Genomic DNA, 14,696 nt, shown 5'->3' with positions numbered 1-14,696 from the left:
ATCTTTCCACAGCTGCTCAGCCGGACCACTCCCCACCCCAGCCTGCAATGAGACAGACAAACAAGTCATTGCCAGCAGCCACTTCTGCGGGATCCTCACTGACACCAGCGGCCCGTTTCACATGTGCCACACTGTGCTGAGCCCCAACGACTACTTTGACACCTGCCTTTATGACCTGTGTGAGCTGGAGCTGGACCGCGAGGCCCTGTGCAGGAGCTTGCAGTCCTACGCGGATGCCTGCCAGTCGCTTGGTGTCAAGATACCTGTGTGGAGGAATGCAACCTTCTGCCGTAAGTCCACGCATGGTACCACGGACCGTTACTCTTGGGAAAACACAAAACAGGAACGAAAAAGTGGGGTGGGGACTGAGGAATATTTTTATTATGTGCCATGGGGATTTACAGACAGTTGCATTCGCAGTATTAGAGGTGCCGTTTTCTGTTTCATTTGATCAGTTATGACTTACAATACCCGTGGAGGCAAGCAGACCACGGAGAAAATACAGGCTCTTAATTTCTCAAAGGAAAAAATACAGCACAAACAAGTATTATGTTCTCCAAGTAATGGCCGTGTCTTCTGTCTCGGCAGCCATCGCCTGTCCAGCCAACAGTCACTACGAGCCCTGTGCTGCAGCCTGCCCTGCCACGTGTTTTGACCCAATGGCTCCTGCTACCTGCAGCCTGCCGTGCGTGGAGGGCTGTGTGTGCGACAGCGGGTACCTGCTCTACAACAACCGATGCGTGCCCAGCCAGCAGTGCGGGTGCTGGCACAACGGGCAGCACTACCCCGTGGGCTCAGAGTTCTGGACGGACAACACCTGCTCCTCAAAGTGCACTTGTCCCGCGCGGGGAAGCAAAGTCCAGTGCTCCAGTGCCTCGTGCCCTGCGGGACAGTACTGCGGGGTGCAGGATGGGAAACCTGTGTGCCTGGAACAATCTTACGGCATCTGCCACGTCCACGGTGACCCTCACTACAACACCTTTGACAAGGTGACGCACAACTTCATGGGCAACTGCACCTACACCCTGGCCAAAGTGTGCTCCAACACCACCTCCCTGCCCTACTTCAACGTTGAGGCCAAGAACGAGCATCGTGGGAACACCCGAGTGTCCTATGTGCGCGAAGTCCTGGTTGAGGTGTACGGAGAGCGCATTGCCATTGTCAAGAAGGAGAAGAGCCAAGTGCTGGTAGGCAGCGGGGCTGGCACGAGCGTGGCGTGGCCGCAAGGCGGGGCTGGCTTTTCTTGGCAGGGCCTGGCATGTACCAGATACGTCCGTTGTCCCAGGCCCAGGTGGGTTCCCCTGACGCCACTGGGTTGCTTTTTTCTTCCTTTCCAGAGGGGCTGGAGAAGGAAGAGGCAAACGGGGAATGTGGCCCTTGTTGAACACAGGCCCCTGCAGAGCACGGAACAGAGACACGGCTCTGCAAGCCACAGGGGCATCTGGGTGTGAGGGCATGACGGGCTCCGGTTTGCCGTGCCTGGCCTGACAGCTGATTTCGCTGGGGCTGCAGACCCCAGGGAGGCCAAGGGCAAGGCCAGGGCCCATTGCTGTGTGTCTGCCCTAGGTGAACAGTGTGCGCCAGACCTTGCCAGTGAGCGCAGCGGGAGGTGCCATCACGGTGAGCGGGAGCGGCCGCTACATCGTCCTCGAGACAGACTTCGGCCTCAGAGTGTCCTACGACACTGACCACTCGGTGGAGGTGAAGGTGCCCACCACCTACTTCAACCTGACCTGCGGCATGTGCGGGAACTTCAACAACCGGAGAGAGGACGACTACATGATGCCCAACGGGCAGCAAGCCGCAGACTCCAACGCGCTGGGGGAGAGCTGGCAGGTCCCAGACAGTGACGCCTCTTGTGGTGTCCCCGTCCCCTCCCCACCCTGCAGTGCAGAAGAGGAGAAGCTCTACCAATCGGACCAGTTCTGTGGCATGCTGACTGCCAGGCCTGGCTCTTTTGAGAGCTGCCATGCCGTGATCAATCCCCAGAGCTACTTTGAGACCTGCTTCTATGACCTTTGTGCCCTGAACGGTGGCCACGAGGTCCTGTGTGCTGCTCTGGAGGCCTACGCTGATGCATGCCAGGCAGCCGGCGTGACTCTTCTTCCCTGGAGGAATGCCACCTTCTGCCGTGAGTACCCACCTTGCCGTTGCCAGCAGGGAAACGTGCCGCTCCCTGTGCTCAGAACCTCTGGCCAAAGCCAGTTTTTGGTCTTCCCTTTCCCAGAAGGTCGTCCTTCCTTGAAGGCTTGCTGGTCCTGATTGTTCCCTTCCCATTGCAGCCCTGCTGTGCCCCACCAACAGCTACTATGATCCTTGCATGACTGCCTGTCCTGCCACCTGTGTGGACCGACAAGCCCCGCAGAACTGCTCCAAGCCCTGCGTGGAGGGCTGTGCGTGTGCCTCTGGCTTCCTCCTCAGCGGAGACAGCTGTGTGCCTGAGGCCCGCTGTGGCTGCCTCTTTGAGGGCAACTACTACAGCGTGAGTGAAAACCCTGCCCTGGCTTGTACCCCTCCCAGGGCACTCCCTTGCCTCTACTTTCCTGCCTGATACGTTGACGTTTGGTATTTCTCTGCTTGCAGGAAGGCGAGTACTCTGTGAGTGAGAACTGCACTCGGCAGTGCCGGTGTGAAGCCAACGGCCAGATGGTTTGCTCTGCGTTGGCCTGTGGTGAGGACGAGGTCTGCAAGATCCAGAACGGCCAGAGGGGCTGTTACCCAGCCAGCACTGCTCTCTGCCACATCTACGGCGACCCGCATTACAGCACCTTCGACGGGAAGCTTCACCACTTCCAGGGCTCCTGCAACTACACGGTGGTGACAGGCTGCGGCAACTCCTCCCTTGGGTTCATTGTCACCACCCGCAACAAACATCGTGGCAGCCAGAGCTGGACAGCTCTGGACTCTGTGGCACTGTCCATGGAAGGCCTCCACATTGCGCTGCGCAAGAACAAGGCGGTCTACGTAAGGCCCCTCATTTTTACACCTGGGAACAACAGATGCCCTAGGCACCATTAAGTACCACTCTGTCCCCAGCGAGAGCTTGATATTGCCTCAGTCTGCTGGCGTGCTCACAGAAGAGCGCGGCGAGGCTCTGAGCGGGGCAGATATGGCTGCCCGTGCAGCAACAGTTTTTCGGCTTGTTTTCCTGAGCTTTCGGTGTGCCGCATGTAGATTCACTGCTGTTCTGTAGGCCTGGGCAGGACTCCGCACGCCATCAGTGCTTCCGAGCCACTGGGCCCTGGCACCATCACAGTGAAGAACTGCGACCTGTCAGTGGAGGGCATCTCTTTATGCTTCTGTCTCCCTCTCTCTCCCCCGTTCAGATCAACGACGCTCCGGCCTCCCTGCCTGCTTCTCCTGCCCCCGGTGTGACCGTTTCCCTGAATGGCTCCTACGTGTGGGTTTCTACCAAGATGGGCTTGCAGCTGCAGTTCAACGGGGACCATGAGCTCCTAGTGAAGGTGTCTGAGAAGCACAAGGGCAAGCTGTGTGGGCTGTGTGGGACGTACACTGGGAGCCAGCAGGATGACTTCATGCGACCCGATGGGGTTGTCGTGCCCGACTTCAATGACTTTGGAGCCAGCTGGATGGTGCCAGACGACGAGTGGCCGTGAGTCCTTGTTCTGTTGCGTAGATGACGGAAAAAAGGCAGCGTGGGAGAAGGGAGCCATGAGGGGCATAAGGAGGGAGGGTGGGTAATGTCAGGCATGAGGCAAGGGAGAGAAGGCAGGCAGTTGTGGGAAAGCGTGTGAGAGCACGTAGAGGCTCCACCGCAGCAGACGTATCGGTCTTGCATCTCACCTCTCTGCTCCACCCACGTTGGGATGTCCTGTCTGCAAACGGGTGCCAGACGTCTGGCTATTCCCCTTTCCCCTCAAGGCTGGCTTGCTTGTGGCGGTGTCCAGGCCCCTCCATGCAGTCAGGGTGCATGGTCCTCTCTCCCCATAGGCACTCTGCTCTGGGGTCCTCAGTGACCTCTGTGCAGGGCCCTGCCATCCCATTCCACACGCTGCGTCTTCACTTGGCATGATGCTTTTCCCAAGCTGTTGGGATTGCAGCTGACTCCTCAGCGTTTTGTTTCTCTCCACCTGAGGCCACAGGGGGGAAGGGTGACTGTGGGCCATGTTGGAAGTGACAGCGGTGGGTGCCTCGTCTTAGCGAGGGTCTGGACTCCAGAGGCTGAGGTTTTGGTTGGGGAGGAGGTCAGGAAACGGTGTGCCCAGGGCCCACAGGACACTGTGAGCTCAGGGCTGGCTGTCTGCTTTGTAGGTGTGACCCGGCCATCAGCCCTCCTGCGTCCTGCTCCCCCTCTGAGGAGGAGGCAGCTAACAAGCAGTGTGCAATCCTCACACAACTCGGTGGCCCCTTCCAGCCATGCCACGCAGTTCTGCCGCCCAAGACGTACTTTGAGAGCTGCGTCTATGACCAGTGTGCCACGGGTGGCAGCACGGAGCAGCTCTGCAATGACCTGGGGGCCTATGCCACAGTCTGTGCTCAGGCGGGTGTGGCTCTGGGAGACTGGAGTGCTGGCACTGGCTGTGGTAAGTGTTCTGTTGGTCTCCTTTGTGGCCCACACTCAAGGAACGGGACAGCTATGGCGAAGCTTTCCCCATGTGTCACCTAACCGCTCTGGTGGGCCAGCCCTAGGGTGAAGAGATTCTTTGTGACAGGGATACTGTGGAATTCCTGTCCTGCACTCCTTTTGCCGTGGTGTGGGGGTGTTTGGGAAGGGGCAACATCCCCGTTTGGGAACAAATCCCCATTATGCAACGCACCTTCTCCACCTCTGTTTCACTGTACACTCAGCAGCTCCTTGCCACTGTACACCTTGGCCCCCTTGCCAGACACCTCAACATGGCCTCCACATACAACAACTTTGCCAGCACCTGGGACAAGCACAGGCACTGTTGCCTCCCATCCCTGTGTCTTACTGGCTGCGCTAGGCTCTCGGCTCATGCATTTCCACTTGCTTGGCCATCCTCACCTGGCCATGAGCATGCCAGGGATGTAGGTGTGCCCTGTGGGACCCGGGGAAAAGGTGGTGCCGCCCTCACTCTAGAAACTCTGCTTTCCTTTCTGCACCGTACCCAGCTCCCTCAACAGACTGCAATTTTGCCTGCACGTTCGACAACGACTTCTGTGAGTGGGTCCAGGCAGATTACAGCAGCATTGACTGGACAAGGAACAAGGGGCCAACGCCCACGCAGAACACCGGCCCCTCCTTTGACCACACAACGGGAGGTAGGAACAGCAATGAGTACACCACAGTCCTTCAGGCAGAGGCGTGCCCCTGGGAAGATGACGACAAACCTCTTCTGACAGCAAATACAGGCCATATGTTTCCTGGCCTTAGTCCAGAGATGCTGTGGCAGCCTCCCGCAGAGCCAGAGCCTTCCTTTAGGAAGATTTCCAGCCCTGGGAATCAGTCCGTGGCACCTGCAGGGCAGGCAAGGGCCTGCCGTGCAAGGGGGAATGTAATGCAATGCTTGATGACCTGGCTGTCTCAAGGGAACAGGAATGGCTCTCTTTCAGGAGATGCTGGCTTCTCCAGAAGCCAACAATGAGTGGGCCCCAAAGCTGCAGAGCCGTGGGAGGATTGTGGCAATGGTTTGGAGGTGGCGCTGTTGCCCAGTCCAAGCCATAGAGCTGCCAGGGCTCAGAGAGCACGGTTCATAGGTGGACTCAGGACTGGGGAGGGTTGTGGCTAGCAAAGGACCTGTCTTTGCTCTCCCCTCTTTTTGCCTGCCTTGAACTGCAGCAGGGGTGCTCCCAGGATTGTTCTTGGGTTGTCCCTGGCTGCTTTGTCTACATTTGATGATGTGTGACAGCTCACACTTTGTTTCAGATGGCTACTACATCTACCTGCAAGGGAGCAATGCCCTCCCTGGCTTTGCGGCTCATCTGGTCAGTCCGCTGTGCAGTTCAGCAGGACCGTACTGCTTCCGCTTCTGGTATCACATGTACGGAGCGGCTGAAACCATGGCCCTGCGGGTGTACGTGGCTACGGACGAAGACCTAGAGCTGGTCTGGAGCCGCGTTGGGAACCACGGGGACAGATGGAACCTGGGAGAGGTCACGGTGCACAGCACAGGAAACATGCAGGTAAGGGCACAGGCTCTCACTGTCATCTGAGATGAGCACTGCTTTCTAATGGCACTTTGCACCTGCGTCTGGAGCTAATGCTGGGAACTATCCCTTCCCTTAGATTGTCCTCGAGGGAGAATGGGGTGAAGATGTCCGGAGCGACGTAGCGTTGGATGATCTGTCCATTGAAAAGGGATCCTGTCCAGGTACAAGGCTTGGCTTGGGGAAGTGCGGCTTGAGAGAGGTCACTAACTGAGGTGGCAGGCTGTGCTAGGTGCAGGAGCACAGGTTGTCTTTGCAGTGCCCTGTAGGGCAGTGATGCAGCCTGTGCCCAAACAGTCTTCCCTCTGAGAGACTGGAGCACTGGCCCTGCTGGCAGTCACTATTAAGTTCATGTGTTACATGGCCCACAGCCAAGACACAGACCGTAGGTACAGAAGAGCCTAACGTGCTTTTATCACCCAGCCCTGCTGGTGGCAGAGCCCGTGAGGGGCAGGGCGCTTTCTGAGATGTCACTCTGCGATCCCTGCCCCGGGCCTTCTTGGTCACGGTGTTGGCTGTTGGGGAAGCGTGGGCCAGCTGCCTGCAACAAATCTCCCATGTTGGCAATGATCCCCTCTAACCCTCTCTTGTGCTACGTCCGTCAACGGCAGAACCCGGGACCGCCTTGCCGACCACCACAACACGGCCTCCACCCACACCAGAACCCACACCAAGCTCAGGTACTCTCATGCTCGCCCCCATCTTCTACTCTTTGTTGAAACTGTTCATTTTGCTTCCTCCAAAGCCCATGACCAAGCGTCGAAGTGTCTATAGCGAAGGGGATGCGTGTCTCCTTCTATCTCCAGCTGTGCCGGTGGGAGAGCACCTGAGTGCTGGGGTTTTTACTGAGGAGTCACTGTGCGATCCCTGGCCTGGGCCTTTTAGGTCACGGTGTTGGGTGTTTCGGAAGGGTGGGCCAGCTGCCTGCATCAAACCTCCTGTGTTGGTGCAGGTCTCCTCTCTCTCTTACGCTAGGTCCAGCAACCACAGAACCCAGGACCACCTTGAAGACCACCACAACACGGCCTCCACCTACACCAAGACCCACACCGACCTCAGGTACTGCCATGTCCTGTTGCCATCTTCTGCTCTTTGTTGAAAATCTTCATTTTGCTTCCTCCAAAGCCCATGACCAAGCGTCGGAGTGTCTATAGTAAAGGGGATGCGTGTCTCCTTCTACCTCCAGCTGTACTGCTGGGAGAATACCTGAGCGCTGCAGTTTTTTCTAAGGATTCACTGTGCGATCCCTGCCTCGGGCCTTCTTGGTCACGGTGTTGGGTGTTGGGGAAGCATGGGCCAGCTGCCTGCAACAAATCTCCTATGTTGGCAATGATCCCCTCTAACTCTCTCTTGTGCTAGGTCCAGCAACCGCAGAACCCGGGACCGCCTTGCCGACCACCACAACACGGCCTCCGCCTACACCAAGACCCACACCGACCTCAGGTACTCTCATGCTCGCTCCCTTCATCCACTCTTCATTGAAAATCTTCATTTTGCTTTATCCAAAGCCCATGACCAAGCATCAGAGTGTCTATAGTGAAGGGGATGCGTGTCTCCTTCTGCCTCCAGCTGTACTGCTGGGAGAATACCTGAGCGCTGCAGTTTTTCCTAAGGATTCACTGTGCGATCCCTGCCTCGGGCCTTCTTGGTCACGTTGTTGGCTGTTGGGGAAGCATGGGCCAGCCTCCTGCAACAAATCTCCCATGTTGACAAAGATCCCCTCTAACTCTCTCTTGTGCTAGGTCCAGCAACTGCAGAACCCAGGACCACATTGTCAACCACCACAACACGGCCTCCGCCTACACCAAGACCCACACCGACCTCAGGTACTCTCATGCTCGCTCCCTTTATCCACTCTTCGTTGAAACTGTTCATTTTGCTTGCTCCAAAGTCCATGACCATGCATTGGAGTGTCTATAGCGAAAGGGATGCGTGTCTCCTTCTATCTCCAGCTATGCTGGTGGGAGAGCACCTGAGTGCTGGGGTTTTTACTGAGGAGTCACTGTGCAATCCCTGGCCTGGGCCTTTTGGGTCACGGTGTTGGGTGTTTCGGAAGGGTGGGCCAGCTGCCTGCATCAAACCTCCTGTGTTGGTGCAGGTCTCCTCTCTCTCTTACGCTAGGTCCAGCAACCACAGAACCCAGGACCACCTTGAAGACCACCACAACACGGCCTCCACCTACACCAAGACCCACACCGACCTCAGGTACTGCCATGTCCTGTTGCCATCTTCTGCTCTTTGTTGAAAATCTTCATTTTGCTTGCTCCAAAGTCCATGACCAAGCGTCGGAGTGTCTATAGTAAAGGGGATGCGTGTCTCCTTCTACCTCCAGCTGTACTGCTGGGAGAGTACCTGAGCGCTGCAGTTTTTTCTAAGGATTCACTGTGCGATTCCTGCCCCGGGCCTTCTTGGTCACAGTGTTGGCTCTTGGGGAAGCATGGGCCAGCTGCCTGCAACAAATCTCCTATGTTGGCAATGATCCCCTCTAACTCTCTCTTGTGCTAGGTCCAGCAACCGCGGAACCCGGGACCACATTGTCAACCACCACAACACGGCCTCCGCCTACACCAAGACCCACACCGACCTCAGGTACTCTCATGCTCGCTCCCTTCATCCACTCTTCATTGAAACTCTTCATTTTGCTTCCTCCAAAGCCCATGACCAAGCATCAGAGTGTCTATAGTGAAGGGGATGCGTGTCTCCTTCTGCCTCCAGCTGTACTGCTGGGAGAATACCTGAGCGCTGCAGTTTTTCCTAAGGATTCACTGTGCGATCCCTGCCTCGGGCCTTCTTGGACACAGTGTTGGCTGTTGGGGAAGCATGGGCCAGCCTCCTGCAACAAATCTCCCATGTTCGCAAAGATCCCCTCTAACTCTCTCTTGTGCTAGGTCCAGCAACTGCAGAACCCGGGACCACATTGTCAACCACCACAACACGGCCTCCGCCTACACCAAGACCCACACCGACCTCAGGTACCTCATGCTCGCTCCCTTTATCCACTCTTCGTTGAAACTGTTCATTTTGCTTGCTCCAAAGTCCATGACCATGCATTGGAGTGTCTATAGCGAAAGGGATGCGTGTCTCCTTCTGCCTCCAGCTGTACTGCTGGGAGAATACCTGAGCGCTGCAGTTTTTCCTAAGGATTCACTGTGCGATCCCTGCCTCGGGCCTTCTTGGTCACGGTGTTGGCTGTTGGGGAAGCATGGGCCAGCCTCCTGCAACAAATCTCCCATGTTCGCAAAGATCCCCTCTAACTCTCTCTTGTGCTAGGTCCAGCAACTGCAGAACCCGGGACCACATTGTCAATCACCACAACACGGCCTCCGCCTACACCAAGACCCACACCGACCTCAGGTACTCTCATGCTCGCTCCCTTTATCCACTCTTCGTTGAAACTGTTCATTTTGCTTGCTCCAAAGTCCATGACCATGCATTGGAGTGTCTATAGCGAAAGGGATGCATGTCTCCTTCTATCTCCAGCTATGCTGGTGGGAGAGCACCTGAGTGCTGGGGTTTTTACTGAGGAGTCACTGTGCGATCCCTGGCCTGGGCCTTTTGGGTCACGGTGTTGGGTGTTTCGGAAGGGTGGGCCAGCTGCCTGCATCAAACCTCCTGTGTTGGTGCAGGTCTCCTCTCTCTCTTACGCTAGGTCCAGCAACCACAGAACCCAGGACCACCTTGAAGACCACCACAACACGGCCTCCACCTACACCAAGACCCACACCAACCTCAGGTACTGCCATGTCCTGTTGCCATCTTCTGCTCTTTGTTGAAAATCTTCATTTTGCTTCCTCCAAAGCCCATGACCAAGAGTCGGAGTGCCTATAGTAAAGGGGATGCGTGTCTCCTTCTACCTCCAGCTGTACTGCTGGGAGAGTACCTGAGCGCTGCAGTTTTTCCTAAGGATTCACTGTGCGATCCCTGCCCCGGGCCTTCTTGGTCACAGTGTTGGCTGTTGGGGAAGCATGGGCCAGCCTCCTGCAACAAATCTCCCATGTTCGCAAAGATCCCCTCTAACTCTCTCTTGTGCTAGGTCCAGCAACCGCGGAACCCGGGACCATCTTGCCGACCACTACAACACGGCCTTCGCCTACACCAAGACCCACACCGACCTCAGGTACTCTCATGCTCGCTCCCTTCATCCACTCTTCATTGAAACTCTTCATTTTGCTTGCTCCAAAGTCCATGACCATGCATTGGAGTGTCTATAGTGAAGGGGATGCGTGTCTCCTTCTATCTCCAGCTATGCTGGTGGGAGAGCACCTGAGTGCTGGGGTTTTTACTGAGGAGTCACTGTGCGATCCCTGGCCTGGGCCTTTTGGGTCACGGTGTTGGGTGTTTCGGAAGGGTGGGCCAGCTGCCTGCATCAAACCTCCTGTGTTGGTGCAGGTCTCCTCTCTCTCTTATGCTAGGTCCAACAACCACAGAACCCAGGACCAGCTTGAAGACCACCACAACATGGCCTCCACCTACACCAAGACCCACACCGACCTCAGGTACTGCCATGTCCTGTTGCCATCTTCTGCTCTTTGTTGAAAATCTTCATTTTGCTTCCTCCAAAGCCCATGACCAAGCGTCGGAATGTCTATAGTAAAGGGGATGCGTGCCTCCTTCTACCTCCAGCTGTACTGCTGGGAGAATACCTGAGCGCTGCAGTTTTTTCTAAGGATTCACTGTGCGATCCCTGCCCCGGGCCTTCTTGGTCGCAGTGTTGGCTGTTGGGGAAGCATGGGCCAGCCTCCTGCAACAAATCTCCCATGTTCGCAAAGATCCCCTCCAACTCTCTCTTGTGCTAGGTCCAGCAACCGCGGAACCCGGGACCATCTCGCCGACCACCACAACACGGCCTCTGCCTACACCAAGACCCACACCGACCTCAGGTACTCTCATGCTCGCTCCCTTCATCCACTCTTCGTTGAAACTGTTCATTTTGCTTGCTCCAAAGTCCATGACCATGCATTGGAGTGTCTATAGCGAAAGGGATGCGTGTCTCCTTCTATCTCCAGCTATGCTGGGGGGAGAGCACCTGAGTGCTGGGGTTTTTACTGAGGAGTCACTGTGCGATCCCTGGCCTGGGCCTTTTGGGTCACGGTGTTGGGTGTTTCGGAAGGGTGGGCCAGCTGCTTGCAACAAATCTCTTGTGTTGGTGCAGATCTCCACTAACTCTCTCTTGTGCTAGGTCCATCTATATCGAAACCCACGATCCCCTTGCCGGGCCCTACAACACAGCCCCCACGCACGCCATCACCTCCAAGACCCACACTGAGCTCAGGTACTGTAATTTCCTCTCCCTATCTTTTGCTGCCTGTCATAAGTGCTCAGTTTTCTTAATGTGGGTCCCACATCCAAGTGACAATTTTTACACTGGAAAGTCAGACCTTTTCCTTGCTTACCCATTCACACTGTTGGGGCAGTCCTTCAGTGCTTGGACTCTTTCTGAGTAGTGACTGGGTAAGTCCTGTCTTGTGTCTCTTTGCCACAGTGTTGTTGTTTTAGGTAACAGTAGACCAGCTGCCTGGTAGTTATCTCACATACCCTCTATTGCTATGCCTGTGAATATTTAAATTACCCTTTCCAATGGCAAGGTTTCTTCTGTTATACAGACATTATTGTTTGTAGTATTTTAAATTTAATTTACCTTCCAAATCTTTTGTTTATTTTGGATATAATTGAATTATATTGTGGTGGAAAAGACTGAGTCATTGTGGTTATTATTATTTTAATGCTTATGGAATACACTGAGATGTCAGTTTAGATAAGTTTTAACTGCTTCTTTCCTCTGATTTTGAGCACTGTCTTCTCCATGTGTCAACTTGTTAAGTACAAGAGAGTGCTAGCTCACCTAGTCATTTTGGATGTCTTCTGCAGTTTTTTCAAAAATTATGTATGTGGTTTCTGGAGTTTTAGTTGTTTCTAAGCAGTTAAGGTTGACATGTAGACACAACCATATGTGTAGCTATTTTTGTAACATGTCATTGAAAAGTGGAAAATAGCTAAAGACCTGTTTTCATTATTTTTTGTTGTTGTTGGTAAACATCAGAAAGCACCTGCAAGCTCAACTCTGCTAATATTTAATGGGAATTATTTTTTGTTGAAAATAGGAATTTCTTATTAGTACTCAAAACCTTACCCAGCTCACACACACAAATGCACACATGCTGTGTACCTCTAGCTGTACATATTGTCACTGGCTAATTAATTTCAATATTTTTTAAAAGTATGTAAAGTCTCGTGATGTTCAATAGTAATTCCATAATAGATGTGCGTACAGTAGCCCAGACAGCTGGTAGTGCATTGGTCCTTTCTGGCTAACCAACCCTGTAAAGTTTTTGAGTAAATTCTTCCTATTTGGTCAGAAATAACCTTTTAGACATGGACACTAAAAACTCACTGCTCACTTTCTACAATGGTGTCTTAATAACAAAGCTTTTTTTAATATCAAAGATTTTGGCTTATATTTGTTTCTCAATATCTAGCACAGATTTCTGATACACAAGAGTATGGATTCTTTATGAATCCAAGGACAGAAGGGTGGGTTGGGCTTTGGAATGTTCTTAACTGATGCCATCACTGTCATATCTGAGCAGCAATTACAAAGTAAAACAAACAAACAAAGTGGGAACAAAGTAACTGCAGAAGTCTGGTAGAGATTCAGAAGGAATTAATCTGTCTGTCTTTCTTCCCAGGCCGTGCTTCCTGCAGTGCCTCTGGGGATCCACATTATAACACTTTTGACCACAGAGTTCATAATTTCATGGGAAATTGCACTTACACCCTCTCCAAAGTGTGCAACGTCTCTGAGAGGCTTCCATACTTTGATGTGTCCACAATGAATGAGCACAGAGGAGCCAACACCAAAGTCTCTTACGTGAAGTCAGTGCAAGTGGAAGTCTATGGCAACCAGATTTCTTTGCTGAAAAACAAGAAAGTGAACGTAAGAAAATACTTGTTTAAAAGACATATTTTTAACTGACATGCAGATAATGAAATATTTTCTCTGTAGAGTTTATATCAAACTTTCTCTTTTTGTTAGTTAAATGTATCTCTTCTAATGAGATGTCCAACAAATTTGCTTAGATGAAGTGTTCTTTAATTACTTCCAGTTCCATTGTGCACAAAATCCTGTCTTTCACTAATCCATTCTAGCTGCTGGTAGTTGTAGGAGTCCCAGCAGCCATACACTAACTTTTACAACTTGCTGTACAGGTGAATGGCAGCAGAATGAACCTGCCTGTATTTATTGAAAAGAAGATCAGTATTCAAAGCAGTGGTGGATATATTCTCTTGGAAACTGACTTTGGACTGTGGGTGATATACGATGGAAATCACTATGCAGAAGTCTCTGTGCCCTCTAATTACCATGGTCTGCTCTGTGGCCTCTGTGGTAAGTTGTAGGCTTAGACACTTTTTAGTGAGTTGTGGAGGCTGGTGCTTACTTAAACTTTTTTTCTTAGCATGTCATACTTATTCTATACACAACTAGTCCTTGTCAAATGGACCAGAATTTACAGCAGTGAAGAAAACTTGATAGAATTTTTCAGTTTATAAGAATGTTACTTGCAAAGTTCCTGGTAACGTGATATCCATTTGGAATGGTTTGAGGCATAACTACAAATAACATTTTTAGCCAAATGAAAAACCTCACTTCAGTTCTACAGTTTAAATTTAGGAAAAGTAATGATTTGCATGTATCCACTCAAGAATTCTAGAAATACATGTTTCTGTTATTTACATTCTGATGTATTTGTCTTTTGTTGGGTGTGAGGAATGCTATACCACCTCTTTTCATGAATCATAAAAACTTGAGGCTGTTTCCACAGCAGAGAGTAATCTTCAGAATAGCTTACTGTCAACATCCTCAAGCTTTCCTGATGCTGTTTTCCTGTGCTGTGTTAGGAGATATTTATACAACCTGAATGATCATGTTTACATGATCAAAGAAGAAAAAACAAAAGAAGAAATAGAAGAAAAAGAAAGAAAAATTAGACTACAAAGGCTTATTTTTACCTACTTTTTATTCCAGCTAAGATATGCAGTGTCTACATAAAAACCAAAGTGATGCAAGGATCCAATATGGATAATCCTGAGCTGACAGACTTGAATAAGAAAAAAACCTCATAATTTATTTCCAAAATTCAAGTACCACAAAATATTAAATGCTATGTATGATACAAGATGGGGACACATTCTTCATCAAGGAGTGTAGTGATAAGAAGAAGGGTAACGGTTTCAAACTGAAAGACGGGAGATTTGGATTAGATATTAGGAAGAAGTTCTGTACTGTGAGGGAGGTGAGACACTGGAACAGGTTGCCCAGAGCAGCTGTGGCTGCCCCCTCCCTGAGAGTGTTCAAGCCCAGGCTGGATGGGCCTTTGAGCAACCTGGTCTAGTGGAAGGTGTCCCTGTCCCTGTCCATGGCAGTGGGTTGGACGAGATGATCTTTAAGGTCCCTTCCAACCCAAACAATTCCATGATTTTATGATGCAAAACATAGAGGCCTTTGAGTCCTGTGAGAAAGACCAGGCACAAAGGGTGCATTCTACTGTGTTCTATAATAAATTCTGTTG

The 14,696-nt window shown here is 52.2% G+C and overlaps 1 protein-coding gene across 1 annotated transcript in view; it reads left to right on the top strand.

Moving 5' to 3' along the window:
- The window catches only part of LOC104343184 (IgGFc-binding protein-like), an 82,540-nt gene that overhangs the window by 46,781 nt on the left and 21,063 nt on the right, over positions 1-14,696 (top strand). Inside the window, exons 68-77 of the mRNA XM_086468594.1 lie at positions 13-290; positions 589-1,187; positions 1,567-2,131; positions 2,283-2,482; positions 2,584-2,964; positions 3,327-3,613; positions 4,273-4,544; positions 11,309-11,401; positions 12,816-13,063; positions 13,336-13,513. Of these exons, the coding sequence (XP_086324720.1) occupies positions 13-290; positions 589-1,187; positions 1,567-2,131; positions 2,283-2,482; positions 2,584-2,964; positions 3,327-3,613; positions 4,273-4,544; positions 11,309-11,401; positions 12,816-13,063; positions 13,336-13,513 (3,101 nt within the window). The remainder of the gene's footprint in view (positions 1-12; positions 291-588; positions 1,188-1,566; positions 2,132-2,282; positions 2,483-2,583; positions 2,965-3,326; positions 3,614-4,272; positions 4,545-11,308; positions 11,402-12,815; positions 13,064-13,335; positions 13,514-14,696) is intronic.

This window comes from Leptosomus discolor, chromosome 7 (genome assembly GCF_034619465.1).
Source record: "Leptosomus discolor isolate bLepDis1 chromosome 7, bLepDis1.hap2, whole genome shotgun sequence".
Classification (NCBI taxonomy): domain Eukaryota; kingdom Metazoa; phylum Chordata; class Aves; order Leptosomiformes; family Leptosomidae; genus Leptosomus; species Leptosomus discolor.
This window is presented reverse-complemented; position numbering and strand designations above follow the sequence as displayed.